The sequence below is a fragment of the Nelumbo nucifera genome, chromosome 5, assembly GCF_055504915.1.
Source record: "Nelumbo nucifera cultivar China Antique chromosome 5, China Antique-T2T, whole genome shotgun sequence".
NCBI classification, from domain to species: Eukaryota; Viridiplantae; Streptophyta; class Magnoliopsida; order Proteales; family Nelumbonaceae; genus Nelumbo; species Nelumbo nucifera.
The window spans coordinates 19,182,234-19,198,043 of NC_142653.1; the positions used below are offsets into that span (position 1 = coordinate 19,182,234).

General features: G+C 38.5%; 2 protein-coding genes across 2 annotated transcripts; both read left to right on the forward strand.

The window, feature by feature from the left end:
- Positions 1-2,305: 2,305 nt before the first annotated feature.
- LOC104595602 (BEL1-like homeodomain protein 7) lies at positions 2,306-11,299 on the forward strand. Its single transcript, XM_010256396.3, has 5 exons — positions 2,306-2,942; positions 3,871-5,086; positions 9,488-9,867; positions 9,954-10,014; positions 10,258-11,299. Exons 2-5 carry the CDS (start codon positions 3,977-3,979, stop codon positions 10,960-10,962), a joined length of 2,256 nt encoding a protein of 751 aa, XP_010254698.1. The 5' UTR covers positions 2,306-2,942; positions 3,871-3,976; the 3' UTR covers positions 10,963-11,299.
- Positions 11,300-12,009: 710 nt separating this feature from the next.
- LOC104595603 (BEL1-like homeodomain protein 11) lies at positions 12,010-15,639 on the forward strand. Its single transcript, XM_010256397.3, has 4 exons — positions 12,010-14,163; positions 14,261-14,640; positions 14,743-14,803; positions 14,922-15,639. The coding sequence occupies exons 1-4, from the start codon at positions 13,429-13,431 to the stop codon at positions 15,072-15,074; spliced, it is 1,329 nt and encodes a 442-aa protein (XP_010254699.1). The 5' UTR covers positions 12,010-13,428; the 3' UTR covers positions 15,075-15,639.
- The last annotated feature ends 171 nt before the right edge of the window (positions 15,640-15,810 follow it).

Consider the following 15,810-nt stretch of genomic DNA (forward strand, 5'->3'; position numbering starts at 1 on the left):
AGGATGCTTAATTAAAAGCAGCTTACTGAATCTTTAGTTCAGCCCTCCCAGACTTAGCAGTTGACAGTTCTGGCCCTTAATCTCATTAGCTTATAGGCTGGAATGCTAAAATCAGAATGAGAGCCATAGGATATAGGACCACTAGGACCAACATCCTCAAGCCAAAGCCTAGTTCATTTATATGCCAGACCTAAATCTTGGGATAAAGCTCAGTTTATCTTAAGTTGGGCTTGGTCCCCACTCCCCATCAATCAAGAAGCTTGAGGTAGCAGCATTGATGGGTTTGCTCATGTACTAAAATCAAATCCCAGCCAAAATATCGTAGTACTACTTTTTAATATAGTATATATAAATTTATAGTCCTCTTTATTGGATTGGACCGAAATAATTACTCTGATCAATTCTCCCGAAGGTCGTAACTATTTCCATTTGAAGTAAGGCTGAGAGCTAAAGACAAAAGCTAAACAGAAGAGAGGCATTTTAGAGACTGCTGGAGCTTTGTCCTTTGCGATTAAAAATCAATCGGTGTTGGAAAAGCCAGATCAGGCCGGGCGGTCAAACCTATGAACCAGACAGCTTTCTGGCTACTGTTCTTGCATGGTTTGACTGGGCATTCAAACCTCAAACCAGTGATTGTTACAGCTTTCCAGTTCGACGTCCAGTCCGGTTTGTGCAACAGCCAATACTGGATTAAAACGCTCATCAGTCATCATGGTCAGTTTCACATTTCAATACTAGCAAGTAGCAATCTCCCTTTCAGTCCAATGAGAGAACTCAGAACAGGGTCCCATGTACACGTGGCAAACCGAAGGCTTTGGCGAGAATCAAATTATTGGTGTACTCAAACTCAACCCGGCTATGAAAATGATGTAAGAAGCATGGACCCATAGTGCAGGGCCAGGGGGAGTCGTCTTACACTCTTACTAGAGACCTCTCTCATAAGTCATAGACTCGTAGCAACTTCAGTGGCTGAATTAAACGACCTTTTTGTTCTTTGTCTTTTAGTGGACAAATTGATTAATCATATATCGAAGATATTTTAGCGAAATAAGCTATTCGATTCAGTCACTTCAGCCATTATTTCAATAGTGCCAGCTATATCCGACTCCGACTACGTGTTAATCATTCAAATCATTATCATATTTCGCAAATTAATCTATAGTCTAAACAGACTTAATTAAATAATCATTTGATATGGATTTTAATATAAAATCTAAATGTATAAATAAATAAATAATAGGTCTGGAGACCGGAGGCCCTGAGCGAAGGCTGAAACAGCGGTAATTGGTAAAATAAATAAATAAATGAGGAAAACATGGATTACTTTAATTGAAGGGTAATGATTGTAGATGGAACAACGATCGGAATCAGAGTAAGTCAGCCGTCTGGGGATGGTTGTCAGAAAGCCAAACCTCTTTCGAGATCCACGTGTCGATTTTTCTTGGGTTTTCTCGCCCAAGTTTCGTACTCCATCCAATCAAATCCCGCCGTTGATTAAGCTAGGGGCTTACCTATCTCGAGGCCTCTCCTGTTCTTCTCGCATCTCCACCTCTGAAACTCTTCTGCCTAGCGTGTTGGATAAAGCCCCCCTCGTCAGGCTACCTCTGTAGCCACTTTTGCATTTGCTCCTCCTGTTCATTATTACGAAAATGCCACTCGCTTGGGTTCTTTTGTTTTCAAGCTACACCTACACAGCCTACAGATAATGAAATAAATAAATAATTAACCCCCATTGTTTTAGCTTGCAAGCAAAACATTATTATACAATTACAAGACACGGATGCCGGTCATCGTTTGACAAAGTTGGGTCAACAGAAGCAACGGCGGTGGCACAAAATGTGTACTTGGTGCCTTGTTTGCTGGTCCCACTGTCTAATCACACCCCCCAGTAACAAGGTGATGGTGATGTTGATTAGGTCATTTTCCTAGGATATAAGCGTATCAGATGATGCAACTTATCATTAAAAAAACAACGGTATATCAGTATATCAGATGATTTCCTACGGCTACCCTTTTTTTCCCCTTCTCCTTTTATTACGGGCCAGTGTATAATTACCATCTTGCCCATTATTTCTTTTTGAGTTGAGACTCAGGAGGAGTTTGCTTCCAGCCTCTATTTTACTAATTGTGTGTATGTGAGGACGTCACAATCCAAATAAGCCAAAACGGGATGGCTGACTCAAGTGGCAACAGTTAACTCAAGTGGTTAATTACTAATTATTGTGCTAACCTCAATTATTAACTATGCTTTATATTAAAGCTTAGATTAAAGGGAAAAAAATATATTATATGGTGCACACTGTGGTCTTCCAGATCTTCCGATGCTTTTAAGGATGAGAGAGATAGAAAGGAGGGAGGTTGAAGAAGAGAGAAGCAATGGGGAGAGGGAGAGAGAGAGAGAGAGAGAGGAAGGAGGTTTAAGAGAGGTTTAGGTCTACCTACTGGTAGTTAGAGATTGAACACATTAACTGCAACAACACCAACAGTCCAACACCAACAACGGCAAGAACAACAACAACCGGAGAAGAGAAAGATAAGAGGGAAAGAGAACAAAAAGAAAGTTTTTGATTTACGGGTGCTCTACTGCTCTATGAGTCTATGATATGTGGGAGCATTTTTAGGGGGGGGTTCTGTTTTCGTGGGGAGAGGGGCTTGACTGGCTCACGTGGAAAAGATGGAATGATGGACAGAGAATATATGAATAAAAAAAAGAGAAATTAAAGCAAGAGAACATCAACATAATTGGTGTGTCTGTTCTTTTAAAATTCTTTGTGTTTCAAATATTTTTCTTTTGATTGTTGTATCTGTTCGATGAAAAGGGGTTATTGTTTTGAATCTCGGGATTGGGTTGTCTCCGGTTTGGGAGGATTGTTTCAGCGCACCGGTTGTTATTTTGAGTTTTCCTGCTCCCCACGAGAGATACAACGCTTTCGGGTTTTCAGGTAATTTTTTTCCTTAATTTTTTTGTTCGTTATTTTCGTTTTGTGTTTCATAGTTTACGTGAAAATGTCTTTTCTTTTCTGAGTTTATGATGTGGGTTACTGGTTAACGACATGATGATGTTGATGATCATCGGAAGGCAGAAAAAAATATTGTTCTTTTAGTGTGTTTCTAGCATTCTTTTAAAAAATTTTTGTGTTTGCGCGTCTCTATATTGGGTTTGGGGAAACGCTAGGTATCCTGCTCAGTTTGATTGTCTGTGATTTTTCTGTTTTGGGACTATTTAGAATCTGGCATTTGGATTGAATGTTTCTGGGTTTCTTCATTACCCTTTAAAGTTCAGGATAGCGGGGATTATGGATTGTTGCTTTTATATATTTGTTTAAAATTTCAGTTTTCTTTGCTTTGATGGAGATTCGAGAAATGGGTTTATCTGCTCCTTTCTCTCTTTCTTTTCTTTCATTTGTTCATAATAGGGGTTTCCTGGGTTATAGCTGCTGGGTTTTCCCTCCCTCTGGATACTTTTTATCTTACAACTTCTTCTGACAGAGACCCGGATATATATTCCTTAAAAAAGCAGATAAAAAAAAGAAAATACCATAAAAAAAGGTTTGCTGGAGGCCTATCTTTTGATATTTGAGTGATCTCCTTTGTTTATATCGATATAAAAATCCTCCCCAACTATATTTGTGAGAGCTCCGGAAGGTCCCTGTAGCTGCTCATGTGTTCAATCATTGTCTCTTTCTTATGTTTTTATCATGTTTTCTTTTTCATAAAACTCTAGGTGGTTTTACTCAAAAAGCGAAGACAAAAACAAGTCTTAAGCATTTTCAATCAAATTTTTAAGATTTAAATGGTTTGATTTTCTGAAGATCTTTCTGGAAGTTGTTCTTAGCTGATAATATTTTTCTTGGACATCATCATCATCAGGACGTGGAGCAACAACAAAGTCCTTATCACAGCACGCTGGTAAATGATCTATCCTTCATCTTTGGCTCCCCGACTCGGAAGTTTCCGACGTTGAGGAAGTAGAACGATGGCTACTTATTTCCCCAGTTCGAGCAATCAAAGAGAAGTCATGCCGAGCCTTTATTTAAGGGACCCTGTGCCTGCTTCGTTTCCTGATGCGCCTGTTCTTCCTGGTAACATGATGATGTATCTGAATTATCCTTCTTCTGCTGGGTCCTATACGGATGCCTTGGCTGGAAATTCTCAGCCACAGCAAAATTGTGTTGAGCTCCCATCTGTGGGAGCTTCTGAGTCAACCCCATCACAGCAAGGAACTCTGTCGGACTTTGTTGGTTCTCAATTTGGGGAGCAAACGTATAGTGTATGGAGGGATGGGAAGAATGAGATGTCATTCATGCAGTCGGCGGGTGGTCCAACAAACATGCAATCTCTTGGTGCGCAATTAAACAGTGGGGCAGATGATCTGGTTCGTAGCTCTGTTACTGAAGATCCTCACATGGGTATGCGTACGCAGGTAGGCATGATACCTGGTGGACAGAACTTACAGGGACAGGGATTGTCCCTCAGTCTCAGCACGCAGATCCCATCTGCCATTCCAATGCCTTCATTCCAATACCGGAATCATAACCCTGCCTTGTCTTCACTGTTGAGTTCCCATCAGTCAATATCAGGAGATGGCGGCAGCAGGACCAGCTCGTGTAGAGATGACGAGAACTCTCAAAGCAAACAATCAAGAAATGCTGAATACTTGCAACCCGGTATTCCTGGAGGCAGTAGCAATGTTATCAAGGGTGAAGGATTGAATAACTTTCAATGCTTAATGGGCCCCAAACTGATCAATTCCGATCCATCTCCTTATGGAATGTCAGGCTTTGCAAGTGTCATTCCCAACTCAAAATACCTCAAAGCAGCGCAACAACTTCTTGATGAAGTTGTTAATGTCCGTAAGGCCTTGAAACAGGCGGAGGTTGACAAACAGCAAAGCTTAAATCAATTTGGTTTAAAAGGATCCAAAGAGACTGAAGGTGAGTCAAAGGGTGGCGCTTCATTACCTTCCACAACTGGGGTTCCTTCAAACCCTCAAGAGTCATCTACTAGCTCCTCTGCAGACCTTTCACCTGCTGAAAGGCAGGATTTGCAGAACAAAATGACAAAGCTTTTGGCAATGTTGGATGAGGTCAGTCCAGCACCTTTGTTCTACTATTTACTGGCTTCCCTATTTAGTATTTCCATTCGCTTGACACTTGAGTTCATATTATTATTTATTTCCTTTTCATGTATGTCAACACATTCTACTGTATAAATACTGAGGATGCAAATTTAATAGAAAACAGTTTTTCATGTTTATTTAACAAGAGGAGATGTTTATTAGCAGTATCATCTTATCACTTGTCTAAAATAAATCTGTTTTTAGAGCAGTAAATTTCCTGCACATTTGCAGACTCTTAAGTGAGAATAAAATTTCTTTTTTTTTTTTTTGAGCTTTCTAGGAAAGAATAAATATGTATAAGAAGCTCTATATCGAGGTAGTAAATAAAAACTGTGGTTTCTGATTTTCTTTTGCGAGAAATTAGGCACACAACATGCAAGAAATTTTCTGCTCTATTTCAGGGGAAAGAAGTTTAGAGGTCCAAATGGAACTAGTTACTGATAAGAAAGAATTTGCGGATGATTTGCTCCAATTGAGTACAATATGATGAAATTAGGTTGTTAAAGTTACTGACAAGAAAAGATCTGAACGTTTCAACAGTAACAATGGTTTTATTATCAGAGTGCCAGCTAAATTTATTTTAGGTTACACTGGTGTCCCTGAAAACCCAAAGTGGAAGTGATTACTCAATGGTATGATCTCTATTTTTTGATCTCTGGTGTCTGAATTTGAGATTTCAACCGGAGTTCAGATGTTCAGGTAGTCATAGACTCATAGTTTAGGTAAACATTTGTTTATGAATCTAATTCCCACTCAATTATTCACTTTGGGATGACTTTGTAAGGCATTAATTTACCATTTTCAATCTGAAAGCACAAGTTCGTTGCCTTTAGTACTAGATCTTGTGCTTTTCAAGTTTACCAAAGGAACAAACAGTCAAACATTTTATTTTAGGTAATGGAAACCAACTGTTGCACTGCTGTTATTGGCTGAAGTTATTCCACATATGTCCTAAAACAAAAAGGGGAGGGGATGTACATGAGGAGCCCCCATACAAGTCGGTAGAGCAAAAAAAAGTACATAAACAACAGCCCTACCAAAAGGATGGAAGACTATTTGCACCGTACAAACAATCCCTGTCTATACCAGATGTAGCCAAAAAATCAGCTGTTTGAGATTTAAATTCCTTGGAATCCATCTTCAGTTGCTATGATTACTGATGCTTAATATCATTATAAGCCTTGAAGTCCACTAGATAGAAAGATAAATAGTGGTTACATTCTGATGAATTTCCTGGTTTCTGATGTTTTAACATAACTCAAACTAGATCAAATCAATATTGATTTAAATCCAACTTATCAAAAAAAAAGACTGATTTATCCACTTTCTATTCTTTGATGCATTTGGGTTGATCTTTATTTCATTATTACTGTAGGAATGGGTTTAATTGGTTTAAAGAGTCATATTTGGTTTTAAGAATTTTATTATAGTATATTACCAAAAAAGAGAATTTCATTATAGTAAATATTTGTTCTTAGAGAAGTTGAAAATTGAAATTATAAGCTCAATAATTCTGACCTGATTTGCTGATAAAAAAAAAAAAAACTTCTGACCTGATTTTTGAAGGTCAAGTTTGCTTGTTTTTATTCTAATGGCAAGGTTTTTTAGTTACTTATACAATAAGGACACGATATTGCATGTCTGATGTGATTTAGAAAAAATGGCTATTTACAAACAGAATATCAATTTTGAGAATATCAAGTAATAAAATTTTATTTTAAATTGGATTTTCCATATGCATTTTTTCTTTATAATTATAGTTCTTCTTAGTTGTTGGAAATTAAAGCCTTTAGAGTTGAAGGAAAATGCATTATAATTGCGTTTTCATGTTGATCTGCTGAATAATGATTAGTGTTGGTGAATTCTCTTGTCAGAAATTTCTCTAAAGATCTTTATGTCCTCTTTTTTCTTGATTGTCTTCTATTTTCTTTTTCTTTTTCTTTCCTGTTTCTATTCTGTCATCTGATCAGATAAATATTGTTTCTATGCTCTAAATTTCCATATTATCTGACATATTACTTGATCATCCATAAACCTTTGCAGTTGTATTTCATCCTTGTATCCCTATCTGGTTACTACTTCTCTCACATTTATCTTCACATACCATCCTAGACATATCGAAAATCCTTATTCACCCTGAAATATTCACTTTTTCACTACAAATTCATCCTTAGGTGAATATTGAGTTTCTCCTCCATATATCTGGTATCACCAACAGTTTGGATAAATAACTGTTCAATGATGTTTCAATTTTCTAGTTTAAGTACACTATTGACATTTCAACTCAACTTAACTAAGCCCTGCCTTGTCCCAACTATATCATTTAGCTAGTTACACTATTAAAAACTGATTGTAGTAAATGTGAATGGTTGTTTAGACTTTAAATCAATTTAAACCTTTTCTTTTAGAATTATTCAAGTGTTTCATTTTTTGTCAGAATCCTTTGGAGGCTAAGACCACGAAAAATAAAATGTGCATTCCTTGTATTCTTTACAACAGATAAGTCATAGGATTCAATAATCCCTCCCCCCTTCCTGGAAGGTAAGTAGGGGGTGAAAAGAAAAAGGAAAATGAAGAAAAATATCCTTCTGTTTGTGCTTGTAAAAATTACATTGACATTTCTCTGACTAACTAATTCAAAACATATTAAAAGATAATTTTCCTAGAAAAAAGCATATTATGATGATTCTTCTACTCATTCCTTGGCAGCTGTTATGCTAGATTACCCTCAGATGGAGAAAATAACTCATGGTTTCTTTCTGCCAATTACAAAAAAATCAGGATTTCATAGCTGCCTAGATAAATTGTTAGTGATTACTGATCTAGCAATAATATTGTAGAGTGGTTTGATTGGAGGACTCTACCACCATGTGGCCTCTGATTTCTCTTTTTGATAATTAACGATCATCCTATTCATAGAAAGAAGAACTTTTCATGTTGTTGGTGGAATTGTTATTAAGGCTGCATTTGGATTGCAGGAATAAAATTTAAATCTGTTCCTGCCTTGATTGTGAAGAAATGAAATGAATATCCGCCGAATTTTTTTCTTGAAGGTCTACTAGAGTGTTGAATTCACTGCCCTTTTCCACGTTTTTCCAAATTCCATTGTGTGAAAGTGCATCCAAATGATGGAAACTGGAAATATGTGGAATTTGACAAATCTTGTTCTGCTTCCAATTCCAAATCCACTCTAAACCTAAACGTTCTGCCAAATCCAATTTAAAAGACAACTCATAAAAGCCCTGAGTTCTGCCGAGAGGAACTTAAAAAGGTTAAGTCACATGTGTTGCATTCATCATGTTAAACATTTTGTAGATTTGGTGCATTTCATATATTTTTTAAATTAATATTTTTATGATGGGGATGGTTATGGTTGTTGTATTCTTTGGTGAAGGAATCTTCCATGGTAACTTACTTTGGGTTCAAAAAGGACCCTATATAATTCATGCCTCCACCCTTTATTCTTGGAACATTTTTTTATCTGTCATTCATAGAACAAATTTTGGCCCAAAACATATTGTCACATGTTCAAGATAATCCTTTTTTAGGGTCATCTTTTAATTTAAAATTTTGAAAGTTTGACTGGCTATTATTACTTATCAAATGGGCAAAACTTCAATACAAGGTTGAGTTTAGGGTTGATGTGCATGGCCTATTGGTGTCCCCTATCTTATCAAAAGATCTGATTGACCACAGGATTTTGCATGGCATAAAATGTTGAAGTTGTCGTGGGAGGATTTTCTATTTGACCCAATTAACAAACCTTATATAAGTGCATCTTTCAGTAATATTATGTTTCTACACCAATGTTTAGGGTTCCTTTCGTTTCATCAGAATTTGCTAAGATTAACTTGGCCATGCGCCCATGCCTAAGATACAAAGCCTTTTTATCTATATTGAATTTAAGCTAATGTTTTAAGTTCCTTTTCCATTGACCAAAACTTTGGAAATTCCCATTTGCTTAATATCTGAGATAAACATTATCTCTATATTGATTAATATTTTTCCTTGGGGGGGGGGGGCGGGGAGGGGGGAGGTGTGATTTGAAACTTGCCATGTAATATTCTTGGAATATTTAATTTCTTTGACATAGTGTATATAAAAAACTTGACCATAGCATATTTATGACCAATGAGAACTTATTTGTTAGTGGGCTTTGATGAACTTTATATTGATAGAACTTGTGAGGTAATGGTATCAATTAATTAAGCACAATTAAGTGATATTTAGTTATATGGATATTATTTTCTTAGTGATGAAAAAAATTAATAGAATGTATACATTCTCCTCTTTGGAAATAAAATACCTTGCTATTTTTGGCAGTATAGCATGGCTATGAACTTATGATGTTGATTGCTCTGATTGCAGGTTGACAGAAGATACAGACAGTATTATCATCAGATGCAAATCGTTGTATCATCTTTTGATGTGATTGCAGGGTCTGGGGCTGCTAAACCATACACAGCTCTTGCCCTCCAAACAATTTCTTGCCATTTCCGCTGCTTGCATGATGCAATCAATGATCAGATTCGTGCAACCCGTAAAAGCCTTGGGGAACAAGATACCTCAGCAAACAGCAAGGGGGTTGGAATAACTCGCCTCCGCTACATAGACCAACATATCAGACAACAGAGGGCTCTTCAGCAGCTTGGTATGATGCAACAACACGCTTGGAGGCCACAGAGGGGCCTGCCCGAGAGTTCTGTTTCTATCCTTCGGGCATGGCTGTTTGAGCATTTCCTTCACCCGTAAGTCCCTGTAAAACCTCCACCAGACATCGAAGTACTGCGGATCAGTTGAGGTCTTCTAACTTTCTAATTTTAATGTTCTCCAGGTACCCAAAGGATTCAGATAAAATCATGCTAGCTAGGCAAACAGGCTTGACCAGAAGTCAGGTAAAAGATGACATGGAAAAATAAAGGCCATCTGTTAGTTGCATCGTGAGGAATGTCTTAAAATAATGATGTATTGAAGTATAAAGGACAAAGCTGGATCCACCATTCAGTAGTTTAGAAATTGACATCCTATTTCAGAAATTTCTTAGATAGACCTATTGAATGAGGGCCACAATCATTATGTCATCTGTTGCTTCATTTTCTACTCATGCTATCTAACATTTTCTCTCTTGTTTGGGTTAGGTCTCAAACTGGTTTATTAATGCCCGAGTACGACTCTGGAAGCCCATGGTTGAGGAGATGTACAAAGAAGAGATTGGTGACACTGAGATGGATTCAAATTCTTCATCTGAAGCATCCAAGGCAGTGAAGGATGATAATAAGGCCCCTGAAGATAGGGAGGAAGAGTTGCAGCCAAGTGTGAAGTCCAACACAGCCAATGAGAAAGGTCGTCTTGAACAAATCCATGATTCAAAATCTGATACTTCCCCAGATGTAGAAATGTCTTGGCCCACAGCAGGTGCTGCCCTCCAGGATAGTGCTTGCAAGGGTGATGGCACTGACTATGGAAAAATGAAATTAGGGGGGAACCTAAGACCCAGTGTGGATGATTGTAATAGCCTTTTCCAGGGAACACTTGTTCAATCTGATAGGAGTGGTGGTGGGAGATTTATGGAAGCTGCTGCTGCTGCTTATCAGATGACAGAGTTGGGAAGATTTGGGAGTGGTAGTGGGGTATCACTCACTTTAGGATTGCAGCACTGTGATGGTGGCCCACCCATGTCTAGTGGATCCCATCACGATTTTATTACCATGGGAACAAATGAGATGTACAATGCAGCGGCTTCTTCTGTGGGGCACGATGTGGCAGATTACGATTGCATGGATCCTGGGAATCGACGGCAACAGTTTGGCTCTTCCCATCTATTGCATGATTTTGTTGCTTGAAGTTCACCTGGCACAGTTATATGCAGGTGAAAATTGTAATTTCTTTAGGAAGAAGGAGAAAGAACAAGAAAAGAAAGAGGAGAATAATAATAGCTGGTACTAAGCTATTCCTTCTGGTATCATCCAACATGCTTGCAATCTTTCTGAAGAACCAAAAAAACAGTGGTTACTATATGAATATTGATATGGAAAACATAGTTGTAATATAACAAGAGATTGATGTGGAAGTAGCATATTTGTAAAGACAAGGTGCATGACATAATTTTTGTGTAATATGTTTGAAGGACTTGTACAATTATTTTCAACTGGTATTCTAGAGAAGAGATCATCTCATCCAGTGTTGAGGTTGCAAATGTAAGAAGGGTGGGTTGGCAATTGTTGATTGCGGTTTTGGTTCTGATAATTATCCTGATGCCTGTAGCACGGATGTTGCTACAGGATTAAAGGATCCAGCCATCCAGGGAGAGCTTCATGGGTTCAGGATTTACTTATATATGTTATCTTGAGAACTCCTTGTAATGTCGTTGATTTTTAAAGAAAGGCAACCCTAGGTGGGTGGGATCATCTAAATCCAATCAAACCCATTTCCTAAAAATGTATGACACGTGGCAAGATGGCACCCTCGACTGAAAATTCAGATTCTAGTTATAGGTAGTTGTAGCTCCAGATCCAAGCTGCTGCCATCAAACATTGATGAGTTACCAACCCATGCGAAATTATTTTATCATGTCTCACTCACTTCTGGCCTTTGTGTTTGAGCATTTTTTATCCTTTATTTAATGGGAATTTGGGAAATGATCGTTGGCCTCAAAATTTGGAAAGCTAAAAGTTTTCCAATGCATCGTTTTCGAGCTAACCAGTGATGTCTGATGTGCACGGTAGGGCTCACAGCGTGACCGCTCCCGCAGCCGCAGGTCGCAGGATAATCACCCTTCTCCAATCTCCATGATTTTGTTACCAGATCATTATTATAATTAAAACGGGACCCACAAGATCCCATATATATGAACAACAAGAATACGGAATTAAGGCGAGATAATTGGTGAACAACAAGATAGCAATCATTACTACTCTCAATCAGACTGGAATCAATTCCCTAACCAGAAAAGAAATCCACCGATCAGTCCATCACCAACAACAAAATAGAATCTCTCTCTCTCTCTCTGTGTAAATATCAATATATCATCACAAGTTAGCCAAAGTGGAAAAAGCTACATATTCCCATCTGGGGTTGCTGATACAGTGATGCCCTACAGACCCACAAGAAAACAATCTTAGAACTAGGATAGTGAATAGGATAACCCACTTTTTCTCTAGCCTTCTTTTATAAGGAAACAAACAATTTGAAATTTCGAATGATGTGTAACACATTGAGCTTCTCTTATATGTGACAAACAAACATCCAGGGGGAAATAAATATTGGAACAACCCATTGGGTCCGCTTGGGAAATGCTTCACGTCTCCCAAAGAAATGTTTCCGCAGATGTTAAAGCTGAAAGATTGATCTCTTTCGCTTGTTGGTTTATGTCTGAGACCTCTGTTGCGTGGGAAGATGGGGACCATTTTTTCTGCCATTTTCTTTGCTTCTTACCCGGCTTTGCTTGTTTGACGGATTTGCAGGTATCTGTGTCTCTGGAGCATCAGCGAGCAAGCGCGAGCGAGCGAGCGAGCGAGAGAGAGAGAGATGATGCTTCATGTGTGTTTGTGTACGTGCATTGCCTTGGAATGATTAGCAGCTACGGTATTTCTGTACTTGTACACTAATTGTTTGCTTGCTCCTCTCTCTCTCTCTGGTTAGTAGAGAAAACTCGTTTGTATTTAGATTTTTCGTGGATTTCTTGAAAGCGAGGACTTTTTGTTTCAGTTTTCAACTTCATTTGTTTGTCCTTAGCAGCTAACACCTAACAGGTTCCTTTTTTTAAAACACTTCTTCTAGTCGGGTTCGTTGAGTGGGTGAATTCGTGTTCTCTGTTTCACCTATACTAGACTGTTTTCGTTTTTCTTTAGTTGACTGTTATAGCCATTCAGTAGATGGAGATGAGTTTGCCTTCTTGTCTCACTTGGCTTTTCAAAACTAAAACCTTTTAATCTTTAATGGGTATGTTTGTTTCCTCAGTTAAGCGACTCCAGAGCTCTTTTGGTTCTCGATTTCTGAGGTTTTTCAGCAGACAAACATCGCTTTCTCACCTGGGAGTGACTCTCTAGAGCTCCCTGCTTGATTTCTCAATGTCCCATCTCTGAATCCTTGCATTTCTTGCTTTTAATACTCCACGATCGCTTGTTAATTCCATGATTGCTTCGGTAATCTAACACTAGCAATAGGAATGTTATTTCTTCAAACTCTGAGTGCTCCTTGTCAATCACAATGCACAAACAAGTAAATCCCCATTCATTACAAAGCTCTGGTAATTAACAATCGGTTCTCTGCGCTGAAATCTCACTACTCTTGCTTCTAAACCTGTTACAATGGTTTCACAAGACTCATCCACTGACCCAACTTCAAGTGTTCTACACCAATTCATTATTTCGGACACACTTTCAAGCCGAACCCATTTCGAAGACAATGACTTTGCTACTTACCAATCTGATGGAAGAAACGGGAATTTGTTCCCTCAATCCCTCGGTCTACTGCCTAGCATTCACTTCTCTAGATCAATAGAGAAGTTTCAAGCTCCCGTCATATCAGAGGATTCTGAGACTTGTAGTAGGAGACATTTGATGATAGCAAAGGAGACTGATCCCCAGAGCCAAAGATTGTCCCTCAGTCTTGGTTCTCATTTTCCACCCCACGTTCTAGTTCCTTCAAGACCCTTGAATTCAGATCTCAGAGGCGGCTCTAGCTATTTAGTTGCTGAAGAAGAATCCAGAGATGATTATCCCTTTATTGGTAATACCTATACCACATCTTCGACCTTGCAGAACCAAGGTTGTTCCACTTCTTACGAAATAGAATCGTTTGCTACCATGGTTGGGAATTCTAGATATCTGAAGCCAGCTCAGTCCCTGCTTGAGGAGGTTGTTAGTGTGGGAGGCAAGGCTATTGGTTTCAGTTCAGAGAAATCTCTTAGACGGTTAGCCCACAATAGCAGAAGAGGACCACTCGGAGTTGTTTCCCCAGAATTGCAAGCGGGGTTCTGCAGTAATGGGTTTTCGTCTGATCTTCAAACTAAAATTGCCAAACTCAATGCTTTGTTGGATGAGGTAATTTATCAGTAAGGCTGTTCGAACTTTTCTTCTGCTCTCTATCCCGGTCACTAGAGTCTAATTAGCATTTGATGAATTGTCTGCCCATTCCCAGGTTGACAGCAGATACGAGCAGTACTACCATCAAATGGAGGAAGTGGTATCATCGTTCGAGGTGATAGCTGGCGTAGGGGCAGCGAAGTCTTACACTGCTCTAGCGCTCCAAGCCATGTATAGACACTTTCGCAGCTTAAGAGATGCCATAGTTGCTCAAATAAATGTGGCAAAAACCCAAGCCTCTCAAGATATACCAAGAATTCATAGCGGTCTTTCGCAGCTTAGTTTGTTTGATCAAGAAGGAAGACATAATCGAGGGTCTCTTCAACATCTTGGGATGATACAGAGCCAACGGCAGGCATGGAGACCAATAAGAGGGTTGCCGGAAAACTCTGTGGCAATCCTTCGCTCTTGGCTTTTCGAACATTTCCTCCACCCGTAAGTGCTTGAACCCAGTAAGGGTATTTTCTTGTTTTCAGCCTTCACAGTTTTTTTTTTTTTTTTTCAGCTACTTATTGTTGGTTGTCACTTCTCACACAGTTATCCAAATGACTCCGAGAAGCTAATTTTGGCATCACAAACAGGATTAACAAAAAACCAAGTAATTTTCAGACACCCTGTTTGCCTGCTTACTGAAGTGAAGCTCTAGAGATGGCATACATGTTTTCTAGGATTTGTTGATTCTGGTAAAAATGTGGGATTCTTCATGGTTATTTCAGGTTTCAAATTGGTTCATAAATGCCCGAGTTCGGTTGTGGAAGCCTATGATTGAAGAGATGTACAAAGAGGAGTTTGCAGAGTCTTCAGAGGATCCAAATTCGTCATCAGGAAACGTTTCTACAGCAAGGAATGATGCCCCAGATCATTCATGAATGTATGGAGAAATTGAGAAAGTGACCAATGTTGTTTGAGACTTGATAACAGAGCTGCTTCACTACTGGGTAAATGGAATGGTGCAGTTATCTATACTCATTGGAAAGCATTAGCACCGATGAACATGATGATTCGGCCAAATTCCAGTTATATCAAACCACCCCTTCATGTTCATCCAATCCCAGATGCCAGATGGAGTTGATGGCATGGTGTCGATAATGTTTCAAAATCATGTCGCAAGAATCAAGTGCTAAGCGTGTTAGCACGAATATCCAAATTGCAGTTTGTAGATGGGCATGTCTGGGAAAAGCATCCATGTACCCAGGCCAGGCCATATCAATTTATTCTTCTTGTAAGAAATTAGAAATAGCTTTCTTTTTTCTTTCTTTTATTTTATTTTTTATTTTTATAATAGAAACTAGCTAAAAATAGCTTTAGATGATTATCTGCACCCTTTTTTAAGATCATTAGTTCATATTACCATTTAGGGGGTGCTCGACTTTGTGATGTAGGCAGTTAGTATTTGTTTTCAAAAACAAAATCAACCATGTTGCAAACCCCTTAGTTTACCGGCAGTCCAGCACCCTTCATCATTCTCATGCACAAGAGTGTCTAATCATCTTACATCATTAATCAATCATGGACTTCAGTTGATTGTTCTGTGTTTTTCATCACATTATTCACCGTGTTGAAACTTCTTAGAACACGAAACATCATCATGGAGTTTCTCAAATC